Source organism: Cibotium barometz, chromosome 22 (assembly GCF_041138505.1).
Source record: "Cibotium barometz isolate CiBa-2024 chromosome 22, ASM4113850v1, whole genome shotgun sequence".
Taxonomy (NCBI): domain Eukaryota; kingdom Viridiplantae; phylum Streptophyta; class Polypodiopsida; order Cyatheales; family Cibotiaceae; genus Cibotium; species Cibotium barometz.
The window spans coordinates 12,095,940-12,122,539 of record NC_141067.1 but is presented as its reverse complement, the minus strand read 5'-3'; the positions used below and the strand labels follow the sequence as shown (position 1 = coordinate 12,122,539).

The 26,600-nt window shown below is 47.9% G+C and overlaps 3 protein-coding genes across 5 annotated transcripts in view; 1 reads left to right on the top strand and 2 right to left on the bottom strand.

The window, feature by feature from the left end:
* The window catches only part of UCP3 (Mitochondrial substrate carrier family protein), an 83,445-nt gene that overhangs the window by 37,008 nt on the left and 19,837 nt on the right, over positions 1-26,600 (bottom strand). The gene's annotated exons all lie outside the window — the stretch shown is intronic.
* LOC147626285 (uncharacterized) lies at positions 7,510-9,174 on the top strand. The gene has a single exon (XM_086816426.1). It carries the CDS (start codon positions 7,758-7,760, stop codon positions 8,973-8,975), a length of 1,218 nt encoding a protein of 405 aa, XP_086672552.1. The 5' UTR covers positions 7,510-7,757; the 3' UTR covers positions 8,976-9,174.
* LOC147626284 (uncharacterized) lies at positions 15,995-17,731 on the bottom strand. Its single transcript, XM_086816776.1, has one exon. It carries the CDS (start codon positions 17,540-17,542, stop codon positions 15,995-15,997), a length of 1,548 nt encoding a protein of 515 aa, XP_086672902.1. The 5' UTR covers positions 17,543-17,731.

Here is a 26,600-nt window from a genome sequence, read left to right as displayed (position 1 = left end):
ATAAGTACAATGAGTGATGAAGGGGATGCAAGTCTACTACTAGGAGAATGCAAAGCTATATGCATGGAGTATACAATCATGATATGCAGCCTAGCTAGCTCCATCCTGTACCATACTGGGGGTATAAAATGGTATACATCAGTGAAGGGGGTGTCCACAGCTCCCTAAAGAACATGCCTGGGTGTGCTCTGAAGCGAGACAATCGCTCCGCACCCTCTCTGTGAAACTGAGTTCTGATCTCTGTCATCTCTCTCTGGTATAGGCGTGGTGTCCGAAAGCCAGGTGTCCTCTGTCTCCTGCGGGCTCTAAGTGTCTCTGCTCTCTGGAGAGTAATTCCCTGCCGTGTAGGGGCTGGGAGGGGGATGGATCTCTGAAAAAATGTAATCTGTGTCTGTCGCCCCCCCTCTGGGGCTGTCTGAGCCTGTAATAATGTCTCTCTGTGGCGCTGTATGTCTAGAATGAATCTCCCCAGTATGCGCTGGTCTGCTGCCTCAAAGATCTAGCATAGGGAATGTGGCTCTCTGAATAAAATGGGATATCTCTCTCTGATGGCTGTATATGCTCTGCATCTGCATACATAATGCTCCTCACTCTCCACCTCCTCTCTGCACAATCTGCATACCCTCTCCTCTCGGGAGATCCGTGCTGCTCTACCAGTCTCAATCTCCAATCAGTGTGATGAAACTCTAAGCTGACCAATAGCCACTCGGGAGCCGTGTGGTAAAAAGCCCTCCATGTATCTAGGCCTCTATAAATCCATCATCAGTGATACTCATGAAGTGATCTCTGTAGTATAGCATCTTCGGTGGAAGAGGCTATGTAGGCGATATCCATGTCTCTCGTGTATAGAGCTGCCATAGATCCTGTCTCAATACTCTGTTCCTCTCACTATGAGAGAGACAGATATGTGGTGCATCCCTGTCATACTGGAATGGTGGTAGATGATCCATGTCTAGGCCATGCTGTGAGAACCAATGTGTGACCTGTGCATACCATGATCCTCTCTCTCCTGCCTCAGCTAGCTGTCTAGATGCCTCAAAAGCTCTGTATGACAATCTGTCCTGTGGCATCTCTCTGAATCTGTCTAGCAGGCATATGGCCTCTACCATCATAGGAGGCGCAACAAACTCTGCTCGGATAATGTCATGAGGTACTGACGGTTTGCTGCGTATCATGCGTGCCATCATGAGGGCCTGTGGTCTCTCTATTTGTGTCCACCAATGGGTAGCAAGGCCTGGCGCCCATACCGCTGCTCCATACATCAATGCCGGTGTGACTAATGTGTCAAATAGCCACCCCTTCGTCCGAGGCTCCTGAAAATGCGCCTGGTGGCACTGTCTCTCTAGCATAGCCAATGCTGCATATCCCCGTGTCAATCTAGCTCTCGCTGCTGAACCCATGGTGAAGCGTGTGGCTGCTGCAGAGAAGATAACCCCTAGGTACACGTATGATGTCACCACCTCCACCTTGCGTCTTGTGAGAGTGAATGTCAGCTGACTCCTGCCCTGTCTCGATGTATGAAAGACCATAACCTTGGTTTTCCCAAGGTTCACAAAAAGACCCCTCTGTGTGCAGAAATCATCGAGTGCATGTAGATGCTGCTGTAGACCACCTAGAGACTCCTCCATCTCCGCCTCCCCGTGTAATGAAGTCAGCCACCTCATCAATGTATAACCCAAATAGCGTGGGGGAAAGTGGGCATCCTTGCTTCACAACAATGGTGCTAGCAATAATCTCGGACATATCTCCTGGACATCTGACTCGCCCAAAAACCTGCTCATATAATGCATAGCTACCCCATGTCATATCTGCTAGTATGTCAAGAGACTGCAGGCGTTGAAATAGCCTCTCTCGTGGTATTGTGTCAAATGCCTTGCGGAAATCCACAAAGCAGCAATAGAGCTTTCTCTTCCTCACTCTGGCCTGATCAATCATACATCTCAAAGTTAATATATGGTCAGTGGTAGAGAAAGCTCTCCTGAAGCCTGCCTGCCCTGATGAGCGTAAACCTGCTCGCTCAGCATATAAGCTAAGCTCTTGCTCCAGCACTACTGCACCATAGAGTTTGGCCAGCACGTGGCCAACCATAACCGTCTTGTAGTTGCTCGGATCGAGCATATCCCCTGATTTGTGAATCGGCACAATGGTGTGCATCGTCCACTCCGCAGGCAAACCCTCTGCTAGTGCCCTGTTAGGAGCTAAAGAATCTACTACATATATGAGATGCTCACCCTGCAGGCCCATATGGTCGGCGGCCCGTCCATGCTGTAGGCGGCGGATAGCTTCTTGTACCATCGAGTGGGTAAAGAAGCTAGCTGTGGTAGGTCGAGGCTCATGTGGCTGAGGTATAGGTGGCTGCTGTGGGGCGTGGTATAGGCCCTCTGCATATGTGTGCCATGTCTGTGGATCTGCAATGGGTGTCGGTGTCCGGGGCTCTCTGAAGTGCCGCCATGAGACAGGGCTATCTCTACTCATGAAGAAATGAAAGATCTCTAGCTCCTGTATCTCTGCGAAGGCCCACCTTTTGCGGCGAGTAAGTCTCCTCATCTCTCTCCTCGACTCCTGCTCTGTGATGTCTCCCAAGGCTCTCTGTATGCGGAGCCGTGAGTATGGGGCTCTGCACTCGTCATCATACCATTTGTTCTGGGGCATAGTCCCAGGTCTCGCAGGCTCTCCTGAGTGTACACGATGTGGGAAGCTCTGTAATGCAGCCGTGTGTAGCACACTGATGCCAACTGGGCTGTAATGGTATCCATAGGTGCCAGGGGATCCATGAGTAGGAGCCCATCCTCTACTCTGCCAGTGTATATGTCTGCCATGTCATGTGTGAAGTAGATGGTAGTGTGTGGCGTCGGTATGTGGGGGGCTGGTGATACTGGTGATCTGGCTAGTGAAAATGCCAAGTATGTATGATCTGCCCCAATAGGACGAGGTGGAATGGAGAATGAGGTGACAAGCTGTGATGCCTCCAAAGACCCCATAATGTAGTCTACCACCGTGCCTCCGGTCCGTGTATGACCCCCATGTGGGAAGCATGTCAGCCCTCCTGATCTCGGCCACTGTAGCATCCCGTTATAAATAACGAGACGATGCCTGGCTCCCAACTCTAGTAAGTGGTCCCCATAATGTCCTCTGTCAAGTCCAGTGTCCTCTGATGCCCGACTAGCCCCTATCTCCTCTGGATCCACAGGGTGGAGGATCTCCATGTCATCATAGTCATACACCTCACACTGTCTACTCTGTGTGTGGGCATTGAAGTCGCCCGTAAGAAATACTTCCCCTGAGTTCTCTCTGCTGTCACTCTCTGACCTGCATTTGAAGACCTACCATTTGTTCACTCATCATGGATTTGCCTAGACCAGTTATCACTTTGCAAAAATTCTCTAGAGAAAATTTCCCAACATGGCAAACCAAAGTGAGACTTATCCTCATGAGAGATGGCCTGTGGAACATAGTCAAAGGAACAGATGAGAAACCAGACGGAGCTGCCATTTCTCCAAATGTCAAAGCATGGGTGGACCGCAACGACAAGGCACTTGCCCATATTGGCCTAGGTCTTGCAGATAATTTGATACATCACATCTGTATGGTATGCTGTGCTGTGGTGTGAGTTCTCTTTTGAGAGACAGTTTGGGAGTGTGTGATGTGCTGCAAAAGCACTAGATATGTCAGGGTGTGATGCTGTTCATAAGGTGAGAGGCTATGGATGGTTGTGGCAGCCCTGATCATGGGAGAAAGCTTCTGTATGCAGGACTCAATGTGTGAGAGTCTTTTGATGTGAACAATGGCTGGACTTGTTTGTGGATGCCGAGTGGATATGAAGCCATGATGCAAGGTCTTTGCAAGCTTCAGGAGTTCTACTGTGACGGCTGAGTTTCCAGCCTTATTGTAATCAAAGCTCTTATAACCAATTAAAGAAATACCGCAAGGGGCGCCACTGCGTTTTGGGGCCAATCGGTGTCCTTGTACTGTTTGCTCGAGCATTCTAGCTCCCCCTGTTTGTTTTCCTTTTCTTGATCCTCAAAGGTGTTGAAGTGTTTTGTATGCAAGTTTGTTTTTGCACCGCCCTTTGGTTTTGTCTGAAGAACAAGGCCGGTGAAACCGGCCTCTGATAGAAACCAGAGTGCGGTAGACTAGCAGTCACCCATCCACTTGTAGTCTAGATGTGAAAACAAAACAGATTGGAGCTAGAGTGCCCAAATCTGAAAACAAAGCGACACATGTTGGCCCCAAAGCTTGGCACCCCTTGCGGTATTTCTTTATTCAATTCCAAAAATATGAATGGCTGAGTACAACAAAAAAATCAGCCCAGAGATTACACCTGTATGTCCAATCTGACGGCCCACAATACCTCTTAGCACAGAGGATCTATGCACACAGATCTATGTCTCAAAATAACACACTGTGCCTCCCTCTGATCAGCCAAGACCACTAAGCAGGGCAGCCATGAGCATACATCTGGCATAACTCAAGTACATGATTCAACATCTCAGCTCATACATACATGTACTGTCCAAACTCTGTCTCAACCCTTGTCAATCTGCCATACCTCTCCTCTCACAAGGGGCCAGATAGCTCATATCTGCAACAGACATCAAGCAGTAGAAAGAGAGATAGATGAACAGATGAGGAGCTCGTGAATCAGCACTGGAGGAAGCAACGATACCAATCTGTACTTGCAGGCACTTGTTTCCACAACCCTGCTTCACACACATGCACGTACTTGTCTGTACCCTCCTCCTTGTGTTCACTTCTATGCTGTCTTTGATTGTACAGTCCTGAAAAACAGCCCCATACCCGTCTGTACTACCTCGGGATTCGTGCCAAGGACTGTCCTTGTATACGCTGTCGTGACGTGGGCGGTATCGCTGGGAAAGTGCGAGACTTCTGGCTGTGAGAGTCGTTTTCAAATCCCACCAAGGAAACAGAATATATATCTCTTCAAGAGGCATAAGACATCTCCATTTTGGATGACATGTACATGTGCCAATTCACTTCAAAACACTCCCAAATTCAACTTGATGATTACACATAAGTTATGTGTCAAGAGCATGACCAGCTCCAAGCATAGATCTCCTGACCCTTTATCCAAGTGCCTCATACATAACACATGTAGGCATAGCACAATCTTCAAAAGATTCCCATATACATGTAACCATTCACATCACATGTTTCACATAATGTCAACATCTCCATTTCAAGATGACTCTTGATCTCATGAAAACCTCTGCTTTCAGATTCCAACAACTCACAAAGCAAAAGATGGCATATGGCATATATACATCATCACATGATTTCCAAAACCAAAGAGAACATATAACATTATGACATTAAGACCTCTGCAAGCGATCTCCTTCGCTCATCTACACCCCGACTCCACACTCGAACAGGCGGCTCCCAGTGTCTTCAGCTACTGCTGCTCTGCGCCTTGTGAACTTGTTGCCCATAATGAAGAACTGAAAACTCCTATGTGTGCGGCAGCTTCGCAATTACTGCATCTGCAGACTTGTTGTCCATAATGTTGACCCAAAAACCCTATGTGTTCTGTAGCTTCAGAATCATCATACATCTGTGGACAACAGACTTGCCTCCGCAGTTCGCTTGCTACGGCAACATAACCTGCCTTCTTGTACAAAAATCCAAGTGCACCGTAAACCTCTCAGACATTTCCGAGTTCAGGTTCCTCTACAACCAGATTCTTGAATAGTAATCTACCAAAGCCAACGCGAGCAGATAATATACACCTGAAACCTTGACTCTCAGGGAGTCCCTGATTCAGGTTCCCGCCACAGCCAGATTTCGCATTGGAATGGGGACTCGAAACGTGAACGGCTGGCATCAGGAAGGAAACTTGGAAACTCAAACTCGGGCATCGCCACTTAGCACGAGAACGGTTTTTATCTTTAGGCGGCCACCTATTCCAGCGTTTTCGCCTCTGGTCCCGCTGAATCCCAGCCTATCCTCTTTACGCCTGAAGCGCTGTGTGGGCTCCCTGACCCGCCGTGCAGTCGGGGATCTTACACACACAACATGAGAGTGGATTGCACAGGAGATACAATACTGCATCTTTGCATAAAGCTTAGGAAGAGTGTATCCATCATAAACACAAGCTTCTTGAACATCACGCACAGCAGCTTGCTCCACAATGTTCCTGACAAGGAACCGTTTCACTGCCTTGTCCTTGGGAACGCAGCCAGAGTCACACGGGGACGCGGGGACAGGCCGTAGGGACGCGGGACGCGGGGACGCGGAGACGGGGACGGCCGGGGACGCGTGGGACGTGCGGGGGACGCCGTGCAACACGGGGACGCCTGCAGGCGTCCCGGGGACGCGTTCCCGAAACGGGGGACGGGCAGGGGACGCGGTGAGGGGACGTCTCCAACGGCCAGAAACGGGCAGAAAAACGGCCAGAAACGGGCGGAAACGGGCAGAATTCCAGCTATAAAAAAAGGCACAATCTCTATTGCACCCACACTCGTTTCTCAAGCCTCATTGCTCAAGCTTCCAAATCCATCTCTCTCCAAGTTGTGCCAAGTTGTGCCAAGTTCCAACTTCCAAGCCATCTCTCTCTCTCTCTCTCTCTCTCTCTCTCTCTCTCTCTCTCTCTCTCTCTCTCCAAGCCATCTCTCTCTCTCTCTCCAACTTCCAAGCCATCTCTCTCTCTCTCTCTCTCTCTCTCTCTCTCTCTCTCTCTCTCTCTCTCTCTCTCTTGCACCCTTCTTCCCTCTCTCTCACACTATTCATCATTCATGGCATCTCAAGGTGAAGGCGCCGCCGCCACATCTTCCGTTGCGGGCTCTTCACGAAGGAGGCCGGCGGTGCACACATGGTCATGGTGGGATGAGGTCCACTACGCTAGTCGTGGAGTGGGCGGTGGTTCAAGGGCATGGAATTGCAAGCTTTGTTCCTACAAGAGAAGTGGCGGCGCCAACAAAGTGCGAGCTCACTTTTTGCACGAGGCCGGTCATCAAGTGCAATTTTGCGCACGTGTTACTCCTGAGAAGCGAGCGGAGCTTCTTGAGAAGCTCAAGGTTTATGAGGTGGCCGAGGCGGCAAAGAGAGGGCGACATGTTGCCGTTGATCCTCATGATGTGGTGAGAGCACGAGAGCAACCGACGCGAATGGAGGTGGAGAGGAACCCAAATCTTGCTTCAAGCTCTCAACCATTCAAGTCCACTCCATCCACATCGGGTGCCTCCATTCCCATCCGCCGTCAATCCACTCTTAACGAGAATTGGAACCCAAAATTGAAGGATGAGGTGGATAGGTCGGTGGCTAGGTTCTTCTACCACGACCACATTGCGTTTCAAGCGGCACGGTGAGAGTCGAGACTCAATTCTCTTCACTCTTTTTTTTTTTAATGTCTCATGCTTCAAAGCATTTACATGGTTTTCCTTACTTGAAATAGGTCTCCTTACTTCCGTGAGATGGCCACAAAGATCAGGGAATATGGCCCCTCTTATGTGCCACCTTCATCGGAAAAGATTCGCACCACTTTGCTTGATAGGGAGAAGTTGGCCGTTGCGCAGGCGGCGGCGGATACAAAGGCAACATGGGAGACTAACGGAGTCTCTCTCATTGTAGACGGATGGAGTGACACGCGCAAGCGCTCCATCCATGGAGTGGTGGCCTACTCAAGGGGCAAAGTGTACTTCATCGAGTCACATGATGCGAGTGGCACTGGGAAGGCCGTGGATGTGCTTGCCGCGGAATGGGCGTCCACGATCGAGGTCATTGGGCCGGAGCTTGTGGTCGGCATGGTGGCGGATGGAGAGGCGTCAAATAGGGCAGCCGGGAGCATTATTGAGTCAATGTATCCATCCATCACAGTTTCTTTTTGCATGGCCCATTGTCTCAACAACCTCCTCAAAGACATAGGTGCCTTGCCATGGATTGCACCCACCATTGAGGAGGCTAACCAGCTTGTATCCTTTGTCCTCAACCACCAAAGGCTGCGACATGAGTTCTCTAAAAGGAGCACTCTTTCCCTCCTCAAGTATTCTGAGACAAGGTTTGCATACAACTTCCTCATGCTAGGCCGCTTGTCTACATGTGGCGGAGCCCTAAGAGGGCTTTTCCTTAGTGATGAATTTTCAGCCATGCCGCAGTCAAAATCGGCAACAGGGAGAACATGCCGAGATCGCGCCGATGATGCCGCTTGGTGGGAGAAGGTGAAGACACTTGATGCCTTGGTCAAGCCTATTGTTCACCTTCTACGAGTCATTGACGGCCGTGAACCATGTATCGGCAAGGTCTATGAGGCCATGGATCGCATGATCGAGTCACTCCAGCAGCTTGTGCCAGACAGGGCCGAGTTTGAGGAGATCCACTCATTATGTGAGTCCAGGTGGAACTCCTACTACTCCCCTCTTCATGCGGCTGCCTTTGTGGTTGATCCAGAGTTCCAGGGCAGAAAGCAAGAGGCCGACAAGGAAGTAAGCAGGGGATGGCGGATCATTTTGGAGCGCTTAGAGCCCGACCCTACCATCAGGCGGAAGATCAGAGACCAGCTATCTCAGTACAGGACGCGGCAGGGATCTTTTGGATGTTTAGATGCACAGCTTGACCGCCTCAAGATTGGGTCTCCTCTTTGGTGGGAGGATTACGGATCAGATGGGCCGGAGTTGCAGCGCTTGGCTATTCGCATCCTTAGCCAGGCTGTGAGCTCTAGTTGCTTGGAGCAACTTTGGAGCGTTTACAGTCACATTGCCTCTAAGAAGAGGAACCGCCTTGAAGTGCAAAGGGCAAGTGATTTGGTTTTTGTGAGCGCTAACTTGCGCATGCTATGTGCGACAGCAACAGGGAAGGCGGATCCCTTCACCGAATGGGGGATGGCACAGCAGGATCCTGCAGCTCAGGAGCATCTTGAGGAGGTAGAGGAGGAGCCACAGCCTGAGGGGGAGGAGGAGGCATCAAATGGCATCGACGACTTCGACTTCCAAGCCTCCCGTCAGGCTAGCACTTCAGGAGCTTGAGGCTTGACTCTTGAGCCTTGAGCCATCTCACCTTTTTTGTGCCCACTGCCAATGGCCATGATCTATTGTGATCTATCTAGTATCCCTATTTTGTACCCACTCTTTTTTGTAACCCTCACTGCCCATGAGGCATGTACTTATCTCTTTGTATCTATCAGACTATCAATCACATAATCAGTGTGCCATCGATGTTTTATTAGCGCATTTTGCTCAAAATGACTCTTGTTTTTTTGTCTATTCGGTGTAAAATTTTGTTCAAAGTGTGTCTCTATATGTATGTCATGCATACAACTCCTAAATTGCTTTTAAAAAAGAGGTTTTTTTTTGCCGTTCCCGACCCCGTCCCCGGGACGGCACTTCCCCGTCCCCGTCCCCGTCCCCGTCCCCCGTCCCCGTGTGACTCTGAACGCAGCGCCCGCAGTTGGGGCACCTGATGGGATTCGTGTGGCCCCTCCCATGCTTGTTGCGGCCTCCCTTTCGACGCTTCACCGTCTGAAACAAGACCCCCTTCTCCAAAACCGACTCCTTTCAGAATCTCTGCAGAATCTCCAGCCCCGCATTCCTCTTCCAGGCGGCTTTACGTACCCAACGGCCACTTCCTCAATGAGGCGGCTTCGCCAACCTTCCAAAGGTGGCAACTGGCAGCCAAAGTAAGCCTCCATGTGGCTATTCCTTAATTGGCCACGTTGCATTATATTTATTTATTTATTTTTCAAAGCTCAATAATGGCCACCAATGCCTCCTTATTACCTTGCTTCTCAAGTTCATGTGCAGCACCACGACCTTCCAAAATTATGCAACATCTGTCCACAGCTCATCATCATTAGCACCTCTCCTCACCGAAATACGACCAATTCCATCGGTGCCATGCACTGCCGATGATCATCACACGCTTGCTAAAATGGAGTGCCATCATTGCATCCAGAACCAGCCCCAGATTGACCAACCATCATCACATTCGGAGTTCCCGGCACACTTTCACGTGCAGGCATCACCATCAGCTCGTAAAAAAAAACCATAAAACCACCTACTCTATAAATTTGCCAGGGCATTCATGGCAAAATTTATTCGTAAACCACGCACACCATATGTACACAAGCACAGAGACTTCTGCTAGCCCTCGGAATGCGTAAAGGCATATACACATCATGTACACTGTGGCACTTAATCCCATGCATCTGGATTTGCATTTAATGGCCTCACATGCATGGTTTCACACCATAGACGTGCCATGGCACGACATCCACCCCCTCTAAACCTGCACATCCTCCGGTATGTGCCAAGTCATCATCAAGATCCACATAATCTGGATGTTGTCTTCATCTTCTACATTACCAGGAAGATCATCCTCTTCCTCTTCAACATATCCATGCTATCACTATCAAGCCTCTCATCTTGAGTCTCCTGCGAATCAAAAGGATCACTGTCATGCCTTCTTTTAAACATCTTGATCCTTTTGCCTGCAAGATTCTTTATCTCTGTTCCATCAAGCTCACACAAGGTATACGTGGCATTTCCATGCACATGGTACTGAAATCGGCCGCAGGTTCCAGGGCAAGCGTCCTCGATTACATTCTCGTGATGCAGCAAAATATTCAAAGTGAAATATACAATATGGCAAGATCAGCGTCCCAATCTCTCTAAGCCATGCATATGTATCAACATTCACTGCAAACAATGGCATAGTAATAGTCCAAGTTGTATACCACTGTGAACCATACATATCCACAAAATCCCATGTGACTAGTACACATATATCATAGAAGTCCCATAAACAGATGTACTGTTAGCCTCAGTACCTTCGGGTGGATAAAAACTGCACCAAGTGACCTCTAGATGTCATCTGAGCCTGTCGGTACCAAGGGAGTGGAGGTGCTACCCCCCTCTTGAGCATCAGGTAATGCTCCAGACCCATGCTCTGCTGAACCTGAATGAGCCACAACAAGAGTCGGCTCTAACTCAAAGGCATCGAGATAAAGCTGCAAAACCTGAGGTGAATCTGTTAAGTACCTTCCTCCATCCACTTCGCATCCATCGGTGAATAGTTCTTGAACTTCACAAGATAGCGACGGGAAACTTTACCTCGTACCTTCCTTTCTTTATGTGCCAGTATCTGCTCTGGAATCAGAACCTCATCAAGTTCCTCAACTTCCGGCTGAGCCTCATCTGATACATCCTCAGGCACATCCCCACGAAAAGGTCTAAGAAGACTCACGTGAAAAGCATTGTGAATCCTCCAATGATCTGGTAACTTCAAACGATAGGTTACCTCACCAATCTTTTCCAAAACCTGAAAAGGCCCATAATAACGCATGCTCAATTTAGGGAATAAGCGCTCTTTACCCTTCATCTTCTTGAGTCTAGCCTTTTCAAAGCGCAAAAGAACCCAATCACCCAATGCAAACTATAAATCGCGTCTGTGACGGTCTGCGGCTTTCTTTTGCTTCTGCTGAGTTTTCTGGAGTGCCAACTTAACCCTCCGATAAGCTTCATCCAAACTTTCCACATACTGATCAGTCTCAAAAATCTTATCCTTTGTATGCAAAATGGGTGGTACCTTCTTCCCTCCTTCCACAATCTCAAAAGGCGTCTTGCCTGTCGAGGTATGTATAGTGTTGTTATATGCAAACTCCACCAAAGGAAGATCCTTTTCCCATTGTTGCTTGTGCTCTGATACATAACACTTGAGAAGATCCAATACTGTAGAGTTAGCCTCTTCTGACTGACCATCTGTCTGTGGATGAAATGACGATGAAAACTTGAGAGTTGTACCCATGTTGTCAAACAACCCTCTCCAGAACAAACTCGTCATCCGTGGATCACGGTCACTAATGATAGACGTAGGCAAGCCATGATACTTGAAGATGTTCGCCATGAACAACTTCACCATATGATCCACTTTGATCGTCTTACGCACGGGAATGAAATGAGCCTGTTTACTGAACCTGCATATGATAGTCCAGATGCCATCATTTCCCGTTTGTGTCCGTGGAAGATCAAATATAAAATCCATGGCAATGCTCTCCCAAGGTCTATCTGGAATAGGTAAAGGCTGTAATAACCCTGGTGTCTTCTGACGGTCAAACTTTACCTTCTGACATACGATGCATTGCCTCACAAAGACATCAACATCTCTTCTCAAGGTTGGCCAATAAAAGAAAGTCTCCACTGCTTTGACCGTGGCGTCAATACCTCTATGACCTGCATATGGTGGAGCATGACTTTCAATCATAACCTTGAGTCGCAATGGCCTGGTAACACACAGTCTGCCATGCATCAATAAAAACCCATCTCTGAGAGTATAGTGCTCATGCCGCTGACCCTCAGACATCTGATCATACAACCTTTCAAAGTCCTCATCATGGGCATACTGCTCTTTCATTTCATCAAGCTCATGATGATAAGCAAGTGAAACTGCAGAGACCTGTGGCTTGCGTGACAAAGCATCTACCACTACATTCTTTTTGCCTTCCACATGCACAATCTGGAAGTGAAACATTGACAAAAAGTTTGCCCAACGCATATGCTTCTCTGAAAGCTTAGTTTGCGTGAGGAAATAACGCAAGGTTTGATGATCTGTCTGTACAGTGAAATCAGCCCCAAGCAAGTAGTGTTTCCATGTAGAAAGAGCGTGAATTACAGCCAACATCTCTTTCTCATAAACCTGTAAATGCTTCTCGACATCTTGCAATATTCTACTCTCATAGGCTATCACATGTCCCTCTTGCATGAGAACTGCACCAATGCTACTTCCACATGCATCACACTGGACAACAAAAGCCTTTCGGAGGTCCGGTAACACCAATACTGGGTCCGAAGTAAGCTTTTCTTTGAGCTTTTTGAATGCTGTAATTTCCCGATCAGCCCATCTAAACGGAGTTGCCTTCTTCGTCAAAGCATGAAGAGGCAAAGCAATTTCAGCAAAGTGCCGTATGTACCGCCTGTAATAGGAACACAATCCTAGAAAGCTGCATACATCATGCACGGTCCTCAAAGCTGGCCAATTAAGTATTGCTTCCACCTTTGCTGGATCCATACGGACTCCATGAGCAGACACAATATGCCCCAAGAAATATATCTCTTGCAAAAAGAACTCACTCTTCTTGCCATTAACAACCAGCCTATGGTTTCTGAGTTCTGCAAACACAATGGCCAAATGCCTTCTATGCTCTTCCTCAGTTCGTGAATGCACAATCATATCATCAAAGAATGTGCCCACAAACTCTCTATGAGGCCTAAAAATCCTGTCCATCATTCTGTTAAATGTGGCAGGCGCATTTGTCAAACCAAAGGGCATAACCAAGAACTCATACAACCCAAACGTGGTTCGGAATGCTGTCTTATGTACATCCTCGGGTCTAATGCGTATCTGATGATACCCGCTTTTCAAGTCAATACGACTAAAAACTGTGGAGCCCTGTAAGCGGTCCAAGATGTCATCGATCCTCGGCATGGGGAATCGATTCTTGATGGTATTCTTGTTCAGCGCCCTGTAATCAATACACATGCGCCAAGAACCATCCTTCTTCTGCACTAAGAGTACAGGTGAGCAAAAGGGTGATGAGCTAGGCTGTATCAACCCTTTATTCAAAAGCTCCTGCACCTGACTCATAATCTCTTCCTGTTGGCCTGCACTAACACGGTACGGCGGTCTATTCGGTGGAGTACTACCAGGGATTAGATCAATGGCATGATCTTCTGGCCTCTCAGGAGGAAGTTCTCCTGGCAATGACTCGGAAAAACAGTCTTCAAACCCACATAAGAAATCAGTCCTGTCCTTATCTAACATAGACAAATTAGACTTAGACTCATCATCCTGTGCATCCTTTACATAAATCAAGTACGCGGAAAGATGCTTTTTCATTACTGATGAAACCGTCGAAGCGGATACAATAGGAACAGATTCCCCTTTGAGTTTTACATCCAATACATGTTCTTTCCCTCTATGAGTCAGAGTGATTTTCCTATTGTAAGTATCCACCACCGCATGTACTCTGTGGCACCATGGCATCCCCAACAAAACATCACAGCCATCCAAAGGCATGATGAAGAACTCTTCGCTGTCCACATAACCCTGCAAATGAAGCCGAAGCTTCCCAATGATAGGAGTAACGGGTCCTGCATACCCTGGACAAGCCATATTAGCCTCATGTAACGGCCCCATCTCCTCTGCGCGAATCCCCAATCGGCCAGCCAAATCTGGTGAAATGAAGTTGGCTCTAGCACCTGTGTCAAAGAAGATCAAGGCATTCTGATCTCTCACTTTGCCCCATGCCCTGCACAACTCTGTTGCTTCACCACCTGGCTGTTCCCCCACAAGATCAGGAACTAAGCCTGCAGAAGGTTTTGGTTTCTTTGGCTTGGGCCCTCCTTTATTGTCAGAGTCCTTTTGGGACTTTCTTTTGCCCCTCTTCAGTACAGTAAAAACACTTATGAGCATCTCTCAAAGCCTGTCTTTCCTCAGAAGTCCTCTTGGGCATTGGCAACTTCTTATACTTCGTCTCTGAAGACCCTTTAGCATCACGAGAAGCATGCCCAAATTTTTCAGCTTTCTTGCCCAATTTCTTACTACCTTTAAACCCAGATGATCCACCAGTGAGTAACGCATTAGCTGTCATAGCATTTTCAATCATCTGTGACATGTTCGTTACTCTTGTCTTGATACAATAATCTCACACCTCTTTGGGCAACCCACAACAATACTTCTCTACCTGCTCAGATAATGGCACCGCACGATAAGAAGTCACTGGGAGTAAAGCTTCCCAAAACTTCTTGTTATAATCCTCCAAATTATCACACTTTGAAGCATCCAATTTGTGCCATGCGGTCATAACATCCACCTCAAATGTAGATGTGAGCCATACGGAAGAGAAAACCTGTTTAAATTGGACCCATGTAGTGGATGCTATGCCTGCAAAAGAAGAGTAGACCACCACTGCAAAGCATTGCCCTTGAGAAAAGTGGCAGCTTTCCTCACCTTAGAGGACTCTGTGTAATTCCCACCAGAAAAAGCAGCATCAAACGGCTGTAAAAAGGTAAGTGCTTTCAATTTATCTTTGGCCCCACTGAATGTATCAAACTTCACTCCAGCTCCCCCTTCCTTGTAATCCTTCGCCTTTCCCATAAGCGTTAGATTATCATATGGAAGTGGCTTCGCAAGATTGCTGCCCCCAACATTCATGCCCATCATTGGGTCAACATTTCCCATTCCCATACCAGGCATACCATACATTCCAGCCATGTTTCCAAACATTCCATTATGCATACCTGGCTGCATACCACCAAACATATTGCCTTGCATCCCAGGTTGCATGTCTCCAAACATATTTCCTTGCATACCGGACTGCATACCACCATACATATTCCCCTGCATACCAGGCTGAAAATTAGCTCCAAAAGGCCCGTGCATACCCATGCCTCCCTGAGGATAACCCCAGTCATAGATTGGAACACCGAGCCACCACCAAAATAACCTGGATGCATATTCTGCTCAGAAATAGGTGGCTGTCCATAGAAGGAACTCTGAGAGTTTGCACTGTTGGGGTAAAGGCATAATGCCCACCCTTATAGTGTGTACAAGCCCATAAGTTATAGTACATAGTACACTTAGTACTTTTAATCAGAGTCACACGGGGACGGGGGACGGGGACGGGGACGGGGAAGTGCCGTCCCGGGGACGGGGTCGGGAACGGCAAAAAAAAACCTCTTTTTTAAAAGCAATTTAGGAGTTGTATGCATGACATACATATAGAGACACACTTTGAACAAAATTTTACACCGAATAGACAAAAAAACAAGAGTCATTTTGAGCAAAATGCGCTAATAAAACATCGATGGCACACTGATTATGTGATTGATAGTCTGATAGATACAAAGAGATAAGTACATGCCTCATGGGCAGTGAGGGTTACAAAAAAGAGTGGGTACAAAATAGGGATACTAGATAGATCACAATAGATCATGGCCATTGGCAGTGGGCACAAAAAAGGTGAGATGGCTCAAGGCTCAAGAGTCAAGCCTCAAGCTCCTGAAGTGCTAGCCTGACGGGAGGCTTGGAAGTCGAAGTCGTCGATGCCATTTGATGCCTCCTCCTCCCCCTCAGGCTGTGGCTCCTCCTCTACCTCCTCAAGATGCTCCTGAGCTGCAGGATCCTGCTGTGCCATCCCCCATTCGGTGAAGGGATCCGCCTTCCCTATTGCTGTCGCACATAGCATGCGCAAGTTAGCGCTCACAAAAACCAAATCACTTGCCCTTTGCACTTCAAGGCGGTTCCTCTTCTTAGAGGCAATGTGACTGTAAACGCTCCAAAGTTGCTCCAAGCAACTAGAGCTCACAGCCTGGCTAAGAATGCGAATAGCCAAGCGCTGCAACTCCGGCCCATCTGATCCGTAATCCTCCCACCAAAGAGGAGACCCAATCTTGAGGCGGTCAAGCTGTGCATCTAAACATCCAAAAGATCCCTGCCGCGTCCTGTACTGAGATAGCTGGTCTCTGATCTTCCGCCTGATGGTAGGGTCGGGCTCTAAGCGCTCCAAAATGATCCGCCATCCCCTGCTTACTTCCTTGTCGGCCTCTTGCTTTCTGCCCTGGAACTCTGGATCAACCACAAAGGCAGCCGCATGAAGAGGGGAGTAGTAGGAGTTCCACCTGGACTCACATAATGAGTGGATCTCCTCAAACTCGGCCCTGTCTGGCACAAGCTGCTGGAGTGACTCGATCATGCGATCCATGGCCTCATAGACCTTGCCGATACATGGTTCACGGCCGTCAATGACTCGTAGAAGGTGAACAATAGGCTTGACCAAGGCATCAAGTGTCTTCACCTTCTCCCACCAAGCGGCATCATCGGCGCGATCTCGGCATGTTCTCCCTGTTGCCGATTTTGACTGCGGCATGGCTGAAAATTCATCACTAAGGAAAAGCCCTCTTAGGGCTCCGCCACATGTAGACAAGCGGCCTAGCATGAGGAAGTTGTATGCAAACCTTGTCTCAGAATACTTGAGGAGGGAAAGAGTGCTCCTTTTAGAGAACTCATGTCGCAGCCTTTGGTGGTTGAGGACAAAGGATACAAGCTGGTTAGCCTCCTCAATGGTGGGTGCAATCCATGGCAAGGCACCTATGTCTTTGAGGAGGTTGTTGAGACAATGGGCCATGCAAAAAGAAACTGTGATGGATGGATACATTGACTCAATAATGCTCCCGGCTGCCCTATTTGACGCCTCTCCATCCGCCACCATGCCGACCACAAGCTCCGGCCCAATGACCTCGATCGTGGACGCCCATTCCGCGGCAAGCACATCCACGGCCTTCCCAGTGCCACTCGCATCATGTGACTCGATGAAGTACACTTTGCCCCTTGAGTAGGCCACCACTCCATGGATGGAGCGCTTGCGCGTGTCACTCCATCCGTCTACAATGAGAGAGACTCCGTTAGTCTCCCATGTTGCCTTTGTATCCGCCGCCGCCTGCTCAACGGCCAACTTCTCCCTATCAAGCAAAGTGGTGCGAATCTTTTCCGATGAAGGTGGCACATAAGAGGGGCCATATTCCCCGATCTTTGTGGCCATCTCACGGAAGTAAGGAGACCTATTTCAAGTAAGGAAAACCATGTAAATGCTTTGAAGCATGAGACATTAAAAAAAAAAAGAGTGAAGAGAATTGAGTCTCGACTCTCACCGTGCCGCTTGAAACGCAATGTGGTCGTGGTAGAAGAACCTAGCCACCGACCTATCCACCTCATCCTTCAATTTTGGGTTCCAATTCTCGTTGAGAGTGGATTGACGGCGGATGGGAATGGAGGCACCCGATGTGGATGGAGTGGACTTGAATGGTTGAGAGCTTGAAGCAAGATTTGGGTTCCTCTCCACCTCCATTCGCGTCGGTTGCTCTCGTGCTCTCACCACATCATGAGGATCAACGGCAACATGTCGCCCTCTCTTTGCCGCCTCGGCCACCTCATAAACCTTGAGCTTCTCAAGAAGCTCCGCTCGCTTCTCAGGAGTAACACGTGCGCAAAATTGCACTTGATGACCGGCCTCGTGCAAAAAGTGAGCTCGCACTTTGTTGGCGCCGCCACTTCTCTTGTAGGAACAAAGCTTGCAATTCCATGCCCTTGAACCACCGCCCACTCCACGACTAGCGTAGTGGACCTCATCCCACCATGACCATGTGTGCACCGCCGGCCTCCTTCGTGAAGAGCCCGCAACGGAAGATGTGGCGGCGGCGCCTTCACCTTGAGATGCCATGAATGATGAATAGTGTGAGAGAGAGGGAAGAAGGGTGCAAGAGAGAGAGAGAGAGATGGCTTGGAAGTTGGAGAGAGAGAGAGAGAGAGAGATGGCTTGGAGAGAGAGAGAGAGAGAGAGAGAGAGAGAGAGAGATGGCTTGGAAGTTGGAACTTGGCACAACTTGGCACAACTTGGAGAGAGATGGATTTGGAAGCTTGAGCAATGAGGCTTGAGAAACGAGTGTGGGTGCAATAGAGACTGTGCCTTTTTTTATAGCTGGAATTCTGCCCGTTTCCGCCCGTTTCTGGCCGTTTTTCTGCCCGTTTCTGGCCGTTGGAGACGTCCCCTCACCGCGTCCCCTGCCCGTCCCCCGTTTCGGGAACGCGTCCCCGGGACGCCTGCAGGCGTCCCCGTGTTGCACGGCGTCCCCCGCACGTCCCACGCGTCCCCGGCCGTCCCCGTCCCCGCGTCCCGCGTCCCTACGGCCCGTCCCCGCGTCCCCGTGTGACTCTGCTTTTAATGTACTAAGTGCACTATGTGCACTAGTGCAATATACATGTGTGATAGGGGAGTCACACACATATATATCATGAGTTGACTTATCCCCACAACTCTCTCTCTCTCTCTCTCCCTTGCTTCTCTGTGTATGTCTCCCACATGAATCTCTAACCCTAATTCTCTTCTCCCATTCAACTAGTATCAGAGCACAGGCAAAGGCAAGAGCAATTGCGGACTGAATTTCAGTCGCATCTGTTGGGTAGAGTCGCTGCAAAACCATACAGGCGCTGATTTCTCTCCTGGCTGCTGAGCTATGCAACAAGTGTGGCAGGCAGTGCAAGAGTAGCAGCGCACAGTGTGTAGACAGCCACACAGCCAATCGTAGGCTTGCAGCAAGGCGCCTGGCCACCTATGCGAGTGGCGCTCAGCAGCAAGGCGTGTGACCACAAGGTGTGTGAAGCGAAGACTAAGTAGGCGTGAGCGAAGAAAAAGCCAGCGCATTCAACCTTGTAGGCGTGAGCGAAGAAAAAGCCAGCGCACCAACAATAGGCGCATATCTGGTGCGTAAGCGTGGACACGTAACTGGCTGCGAACCAGAACCAGGCATAACTGGCTGCGAACCAGAACCAGGCGCATACCTGGTGGTAGCCTATGCAGGTTCGTTGGCTTCATCGACTAGCCCCACTCACTCCTTGCGCATCTCTACCTTGTCATGGTGCGTTGCTGCGCCCAAGTGGTAACGGGCTGTGGAGAGACTTTTCCGAGATTTTTTTTGGTTCGTGTGAAGACTTCAGGGTTCAACCTTATTACCTGGCTGTTCCTTGATTGCTGAGGAAAGTGTTGGAACTTTGGAGAATTAGAACTCCTGGAAGCCGACCTGGGTCGTTGGTTTCAGAGCTCCTCAGCTATTGCCCACCTGCACAGCAACAAATACGAAGCCCTCCCCCCTTTTCCTGCATCAGAAATCAGAAATTTACGAGGTACATGCTTCAATTTTTTTTTGGGATTTGCAATTGAGCAGGTACAATTATCAATTGAGCAAGTACAGGTGCCGAATTGCTCAATTTTGAGCGAAATTGGCAAAATTGGGTGACATTGGTCACAATCAGGATCAATTTGCAAGAAATTGGATGTCGAAATTTGGGGCTTTTGATGTAATTGTGCAATTAAGCAGTCATACATGCTGTATGATGTGAAAAATCGCACATTCGGGCAAAATTGTAGCAAATTGCAGTGCAAATCAAGGGGCTTTTGTGCCGATTTGGTTGATTTGCATGCAGGCACTCGCAGTTGATGCTTTGGGCAATGTGTTGATGCCTGACAAGCACTCAATGTGCCTGTAAATCAAGGGGGTTTCATGTATTTGATGTATATGTGGCCAGGGGGAAGCACCGTGAAGACTCTGGATGCCTTCATGTGCGTCAATGTACCATGTATGATCAGCAATTGATCTTAAATCAAGGGGCTTTTCAAGATTTTATGCTTGTTGAGCTTGGCAAAGCAGCAGGCAAGACATTTATGCCTTGAATCCTCAGAAATCAGCTTGCAGTCAAGGGGCTTTTGCCCAATTTCTGTTCGGGACTGTTGTATGCAGTGTTCGGGACTGTAAAAGTCTGATTTTCACTCATTTGGACAGCCAGGAGAGCATTTATTGCTACTGTACCTGCTGGTACAGATTTGGTACAGCTTTGTACAAGTTTTGGCATGGCTGTACACTGATTTGAGTGAGGAAAAGGCTCGATTTCAGCTGCTGTACTTGCCAGTACAGGTTTGGTACATCATTGGTGAGCACTTAGTACTGCTGTACACTACTTTGGAAGGGGAACAGAGCACATTTAAGGTGCTGTCCTAAATCTGCAGCAACCAGATTTTGGTGTTTTCATCACATACAGTGGGAGAAAAGTTGCATTTGTGCTTCCGCAGTGGGAGATAAAACTTGGGAGAACAACTGTGAGCACTTTGTGTGCTTTTGGTGCAGTGTTTGCACATTTTGCAGGGAGTCAGGCATTGACAGGTTGCATATTGCTATGGCAACCACAGGTGAGAGCTCTTCATTGCTTCACATCAAGAAGCTTGAAGGCTCACATAACTATGATATTTGGCAAACCCAGTGCTATAATGTGTTGCTCCAGAAGAAGCAGCACAAGCCTATCAAAGAAAGGGGTGTAATGCCCGCTTCTCTTACTGCTGAAGAGTGGGAAGATATGGATGAGCTGGCAAGATCTACTATTATGTTGTCTGTGTCAGACTCTTTACTTTTCAGCATTCGTGAAGAGAAGACAGCTTGGGGAATGTGGCAGAGATTGCAGGACTTGTATGCCCAACAAAGTGCCTCAAGCAAAGTGTATTGGTTGAAGAAACTCATAGGTCTTCAGATGAAGGAAGGGGCGTCTATGGCAGCCCATCTAAATGAGTTTAATGGTATTGTCAGCCAGGTCATTAATCAAAAGTTGGCAATGGACGATGAGTTCAAAGCCACTTTTCCGTATGCACTTTGCCAGAGAGTTGGGACACATTTAGGACAGCCACTAGCAATTCGCATGCTATGCTGTCATATGCAGATGTTGAGGGTGCTCTTCTTCAAGAAGAGATGAACAGGAAAAACAACTCTGTTGGAAAGTCCAATGCAATGAATGCACGTGGGAGATCCCAACAAAGGGGAAAAGGCCAAGAACGGGGAAGGAGCAAGTCTCGCTCCAAAAAGGATTTGGAATGCCATTATTGTGGCAAGAAGGGACACATTAAAAAGCAATGCTACAAATGGAAAAATGATCAAAAGGAAAAGGGAAAAGGCAAAGACAAAGAGAAAGATGAAGCCAAAGATGTAAAGCCAAAGGGCAAAAGTGGAGTCAAGATTGAAGAAATCAATGTGTCACATGCAGGTGGCAGTGAGGATGAGGTCCTATTTACGTCTTCACTTGATGCCCATTCACTTCTTACAGGTGGTCATGGTATGCACTCATGGATCATTGATTCAGGTGCCTCCTTTCATGTCACAGGTTGCAGAGACTTGTTTGTCAGGTATACTGCTGGCAATGAAGGAGTAGTTTATTTGGGTGATAACCATGCATGCAAGATTCTTGGCAGAGGTGATGTGAGACTTGTGTTTTCAGATGGCTCACAGCTTATGCTCCATGATGTTAGGCATGTGCCTGAGATCAAGAAGAACCTGCTTTCTACTGGACAGCTTGATGATGCTGATTATGTTACCACATTTGGTCGTGGAAAGTGGAAGATTAGTAAGGGCTCACTGGTTGTTGCCAGAGGCTCTAAGGTGGACACTCTTTATTTCATGCATGCAGGTGTTTGTCACCATGCTAATGTAAATGCAACCGAGCTGCCGGAAATCTCTATGTGGCATAGCCGGTTGGGACACATGAGTGTCAAAGGAATGGAGCAATTGTCTCGTTTGGGTTACTTGCCTTCTCTAAAGTTTTCAAGTTTTCAATTTTGTGAGCATTGTATATATGGCAGGCAACTGCAGTGCCCCCACAAGAAAGCTCTTGGACAGAAAGATGCTCAGTTAGAGCTTGTGCATACAGATGTATGTGAGATGCCTCAGCTTTCTTTGGGAGGGGCAAAATATTTTGTGTCTTTTATTGATGATGCCACACGCAAGGTGTGGGTTTATCCTCTTCGTTTGAAGAGTGATACATTCTCAGTGTTTCAGAAGTTTGTTGCTCATGTTGAGAATCAAACTGGCAAAACATTGAAGGCTTTGCGTTCCGACAATGGTGGAGAGTATATGTCCAAACAGTTTCAGGACTTTTGTGATGCTAAAGGCATCAAGAGGGAGCTCTCTACTCCTTATGATCCTCCACAAAACGGGACAGCAGAGAGGATGAACAGGACCATTCAGGAGAAGGTCCGTTCTATGTTGTCACATGCTGCATTACCTCATGGTTTTTGGGCTGAAGTTGTTATGACAACCGTTCACCTTATAAACAGGTCACCTAACACGAGGCTTGGTGGAAAAGTGCCAGAAGAAGTATGGACAGGGAAGCCTCCGTCATACAAGCACTTGAGAGTGTTTGGTTGCGTTGCGTACGTGCACATACGCAGGGAAATGCGCACCAAACTTGATCCTAAGTCTCACAAATGCATATTCCTAGGATATGGTGACAGAGGTGAAATGGGATATAGACTTTGGGATCCCGTGAATAGAAAGATTATACGCAGCAATGATGTCATTTTTTATGAAACATGCATGTATAAGGAGCCTGCAAGGCAACAGGAGCCTAGCAGAGTCATCTTTGATGATGATGGACATCATGGACAACAACCAAGGGCTGTAAATCAGCCATTACAGTAGGAAAACCAGCCCTTAAATGGTGCTGAAAATGGTCCAAATGGACAGCCACAGATGGCAGAAGATATCCCTATGGATATACCACAGTTAGAGGAGATAGCGGGCATGATTTTTCAGCCTTATGGCATGGAACAGGAGCCACCAATGGGTGATATGCAGGCTGGACAGCAACCTGCAAATGATGGTCATTGGGTACGGAGGTCCACTAGACCCTCCAGAGCCCCTGACAGGTTTGTTCCAGGGGTTGACTACTTGATGCTCACTGACTGTGGGGAGCCCTCATGTTATAAGGAGGCTTTACAGAGGGCAGACAAGACTCTTTGGGAGCGTGCCATGAAGTCAGAGATGGATTCTCTGCACAAAAATGGAACATGGAAGTTGGTGCATTTGCCTGCAGGCAAGAAGGTTTTGCCATGCAAGTGGGTATACAGGCTCAAAGTTGCACCTGATGCAAAGCCAAGGTACAAAGCCAGGTTAGTGGCTAAGGGCTCAAGCAGGAATATGGTGTGGACTTTGATGAGATCTTCTCTCCAGTGGTCAAAATGACCACACTTAGAGCTGTGTTAGCTTTGGTTGCGCACGATGATCTGGACTTGATTCAGATGGATGTGAAGACTGCTTTTCTTCACGGTGATCTCCATGAGGAGATATATATGCAGCAGCCAGAGGGTTATGCAGTGAGTGGAAAGGAGAAGCTTGTATGCAAGCTGAAAAAGAGTCTTTATGGGCTCAAACAGGCACCAAGGGAATGGTATCATAAATTTGATACATTCATGAAATCTCAGAAATTCAGGAGAAGTGACATAGATCACTGCTTGTACACCAAGAAAGCTTTGGATGGCAGTCTATTGATCCTCATCTTGTATGTTGATGATATGTTGATTGCCGGGAAATCTCGTAAAGAGATGGATGCCTTGAAGAAGAGGCTGCATGAGACCTTTGATATGAAGGATTTGGGTGATGCAAATCACATTTTGGGTATGCGGATACTTCGGGACAGAAATCAGCATGTGTTGTATTTGTCTCAGAAGGAATACATTGGCAAAGTCTTGCAGAGGTTCAATATGGACGGGGGGAAGAAGACTAGTACTCCTTTGCCTCCATATGTGAAACTCAGTGCTATGGACAGCCCACAGTCGGATAGAGACAGGGCTGATATGGCCAAGATTCCATATGCTTCAGCTTGTGGCAGTCTCATGTATGCCATGGTTGCTACTAGGCCAGACATTGCATTTGCAGTGGGAGTGGTTTCTAGATACATGGCCAACCCTGGCAAGAAGCATTGGGAAGCAGTGAAAGGTGTCATGAGATACCTGAAGGGCACACAGGATATGTGCATATGTTTTGGCAAACAGGATGCATTAGTGCATGGTTACACGGATTCGGATTATGCCGGTCATCCAGATAACCGGAAGTCTACTACCGGTTATGTATTTACATTCACAGGAGGTGCTGTGTCATGGATATCCAGGATGCAGAAGTGCACTGCCTTATCTACTACAGAGGCCGAGTATATTGCAGCCCCACAGAGGCTTGCAAGGAGGCATTATGGCTATCTCGGTTAGTGGTTGATTTGGGCTATACAGGGGATATTCCATTGTTGCATTGTGACAGTTAGAGTGCCATCCAGTTGGCAAAGAACCCTGTCGCATGTGGATGTGAAGTATCACTTCATCAGAGAGGTGATAGAGAACAAGCAAATTCAGCTTGTTAAGATTCATACGGATGACAACCCGGCTGATCTGTTGACAAAGAGTTTGCCTCCAGAGCAGTTTGCTCATTGCAGACACTTGATGGGCATTGGATGAGGCCAGTTTCAGCCTTGATATGGCCTTGTATATTATCATGTACATGCTGATTTTTTTTCTTTACTTAAGGGCACTTTGCCTTTAAGTGGAAGGTTGTTGGGGTAAAGGCATAATGCCCACCCTTATAGTGTGTACAAGCCCATAAGTTATAGTACATAGTACACTTAGTACTTTTAATGTACTAAGTGCACTATGTGTACTAGTGCAATATACATGTGTGATAGGGGAGTCACACACTTATATATCATGAGTTGACTTATCCCCACAACTCTCTCTCTCTCTCTCCCTTGCTTCTCTGTGTATGTCTCCCACATGAATCTCTAACCCTAATTCTCTTCTCCCATTCATGCACCATAAGCATGCTGCATGTTCGAAAACTGGCCAAAAGATGGTTCCTGTGGGATGGCTCCACTATGACCCTGTGGAAGATTCTTAGATCGAACCTTCTTCTTCTTTTTCTCGGGCTCTGTGCGGGATCTCATAAATTCAGCAAATCTCTCACTCTATGTGAGCTGCATAAATACATCCATAACACTAGCTAAACGATCTTTGAACCGAGCATCATCATCCTCTTTACCATGTACATCCTCTGGCTGTGTTACATCCTCATAAGGCTCAACATCTGCAGCCTGTTCTCCTGCAAAAATATCCTCAGATACATCTCTCTCAGGAGAAGTCTCTTGCTCTTCTTCTTCATGATAGAAGTACTCATCCTCTGTATCAGACATGTTTGCTGAATTTTCAGCGATGGCTTTCTTCAAAGCACCCCCTTCAGAAAGTTGATGATTGGTACCGGCAACAGAACCTTGAAACCGGCCTCTGATAGAAACCAAAGTGCGGTAGACTAGCAGTCACCCGTCCACTTGTAGTCTAGATGTGAAAACAAAACAGATTGGAGCTAGAGTGCCCAAACCTGAAAACAAAGCGACACCTGTTGGCCCCAAAGCTTGGCACCCCTTGCGGTATTTCTTTATTCAATTCCAAAAATATGAATGGCTGAGTACAACAAAAAAATCAGCCAAGAGATTACACCTGTATGTCCAACCTGACGGCCCACAATACCTCTTAGCACAGAGGATCTATGCACACAGATCTGTGTCTCAAAATAACACACTGTGCCTCCCTCTGATCAGCCAAGACCACTAAGCAGGGCAGCCATGAGCATACATCTGGCATAACTCAAGTACATGATTCAACATCTCAGCTCATACATACATGTACTGTACAAACTCTGTCTCAACCCTTGTCAATCTGCCATACCTCTCCTCTCACAAGGGGCCAGATAGCTCATATCTGCAACAGACATCAAGCAGTAGAAAGAGAGATAGATGAACAGATGAGGAGCTTACCAAAATCAGCTCGTGAATCAGCACTGGAGGAAGCAACGGTACCAATCTGTACTTGCAGGCACTTGTTTCCACAACCCTGCTTCACACACATGCACGTACTTGTCTGTACCCTCCTCCTTGTGTTCACTTCTATGCTGTCTTTGATTGTACAGTCCTGAAAAACAGCCCCATACCCGTCTGTACTACCTCGGGATTCGTACCAAGGGCTGTCCTTGTATACGCCACCTACAGCCAGCACCTGTACACGACTGTACCAGCGTAGTCAGCCTGTCCAGATCCTGTCCAGGACGCCAGCAACAGTTCTGTCCAGCGTAGCCTGTTCTGTCCTGTCCTTACACTGTACGGCAGTCGTACAGTGCTGTACGGCCTGTACCAAGACCAGCAACCACCTGATGATGGTCGCCTGCTACAGCCGCCTCTGTTCCACAGCTCCA

Coding starts and splice junctions, on each gene's coding strand:
- LOC147626285 (XM_086816426.1), top strand. CDS start 7,758: ATGGTGGCGGATGGAGAGGCGTCAAATAGGGCAGCCGGGAGCATTATT.
- LOC147626284 (XM_086816776.1), bottom strand. CDS start 17,542: ATGGCCACAAAGATCGGGGAATATGGCCCCTCTTATGTGCCACCTTCA.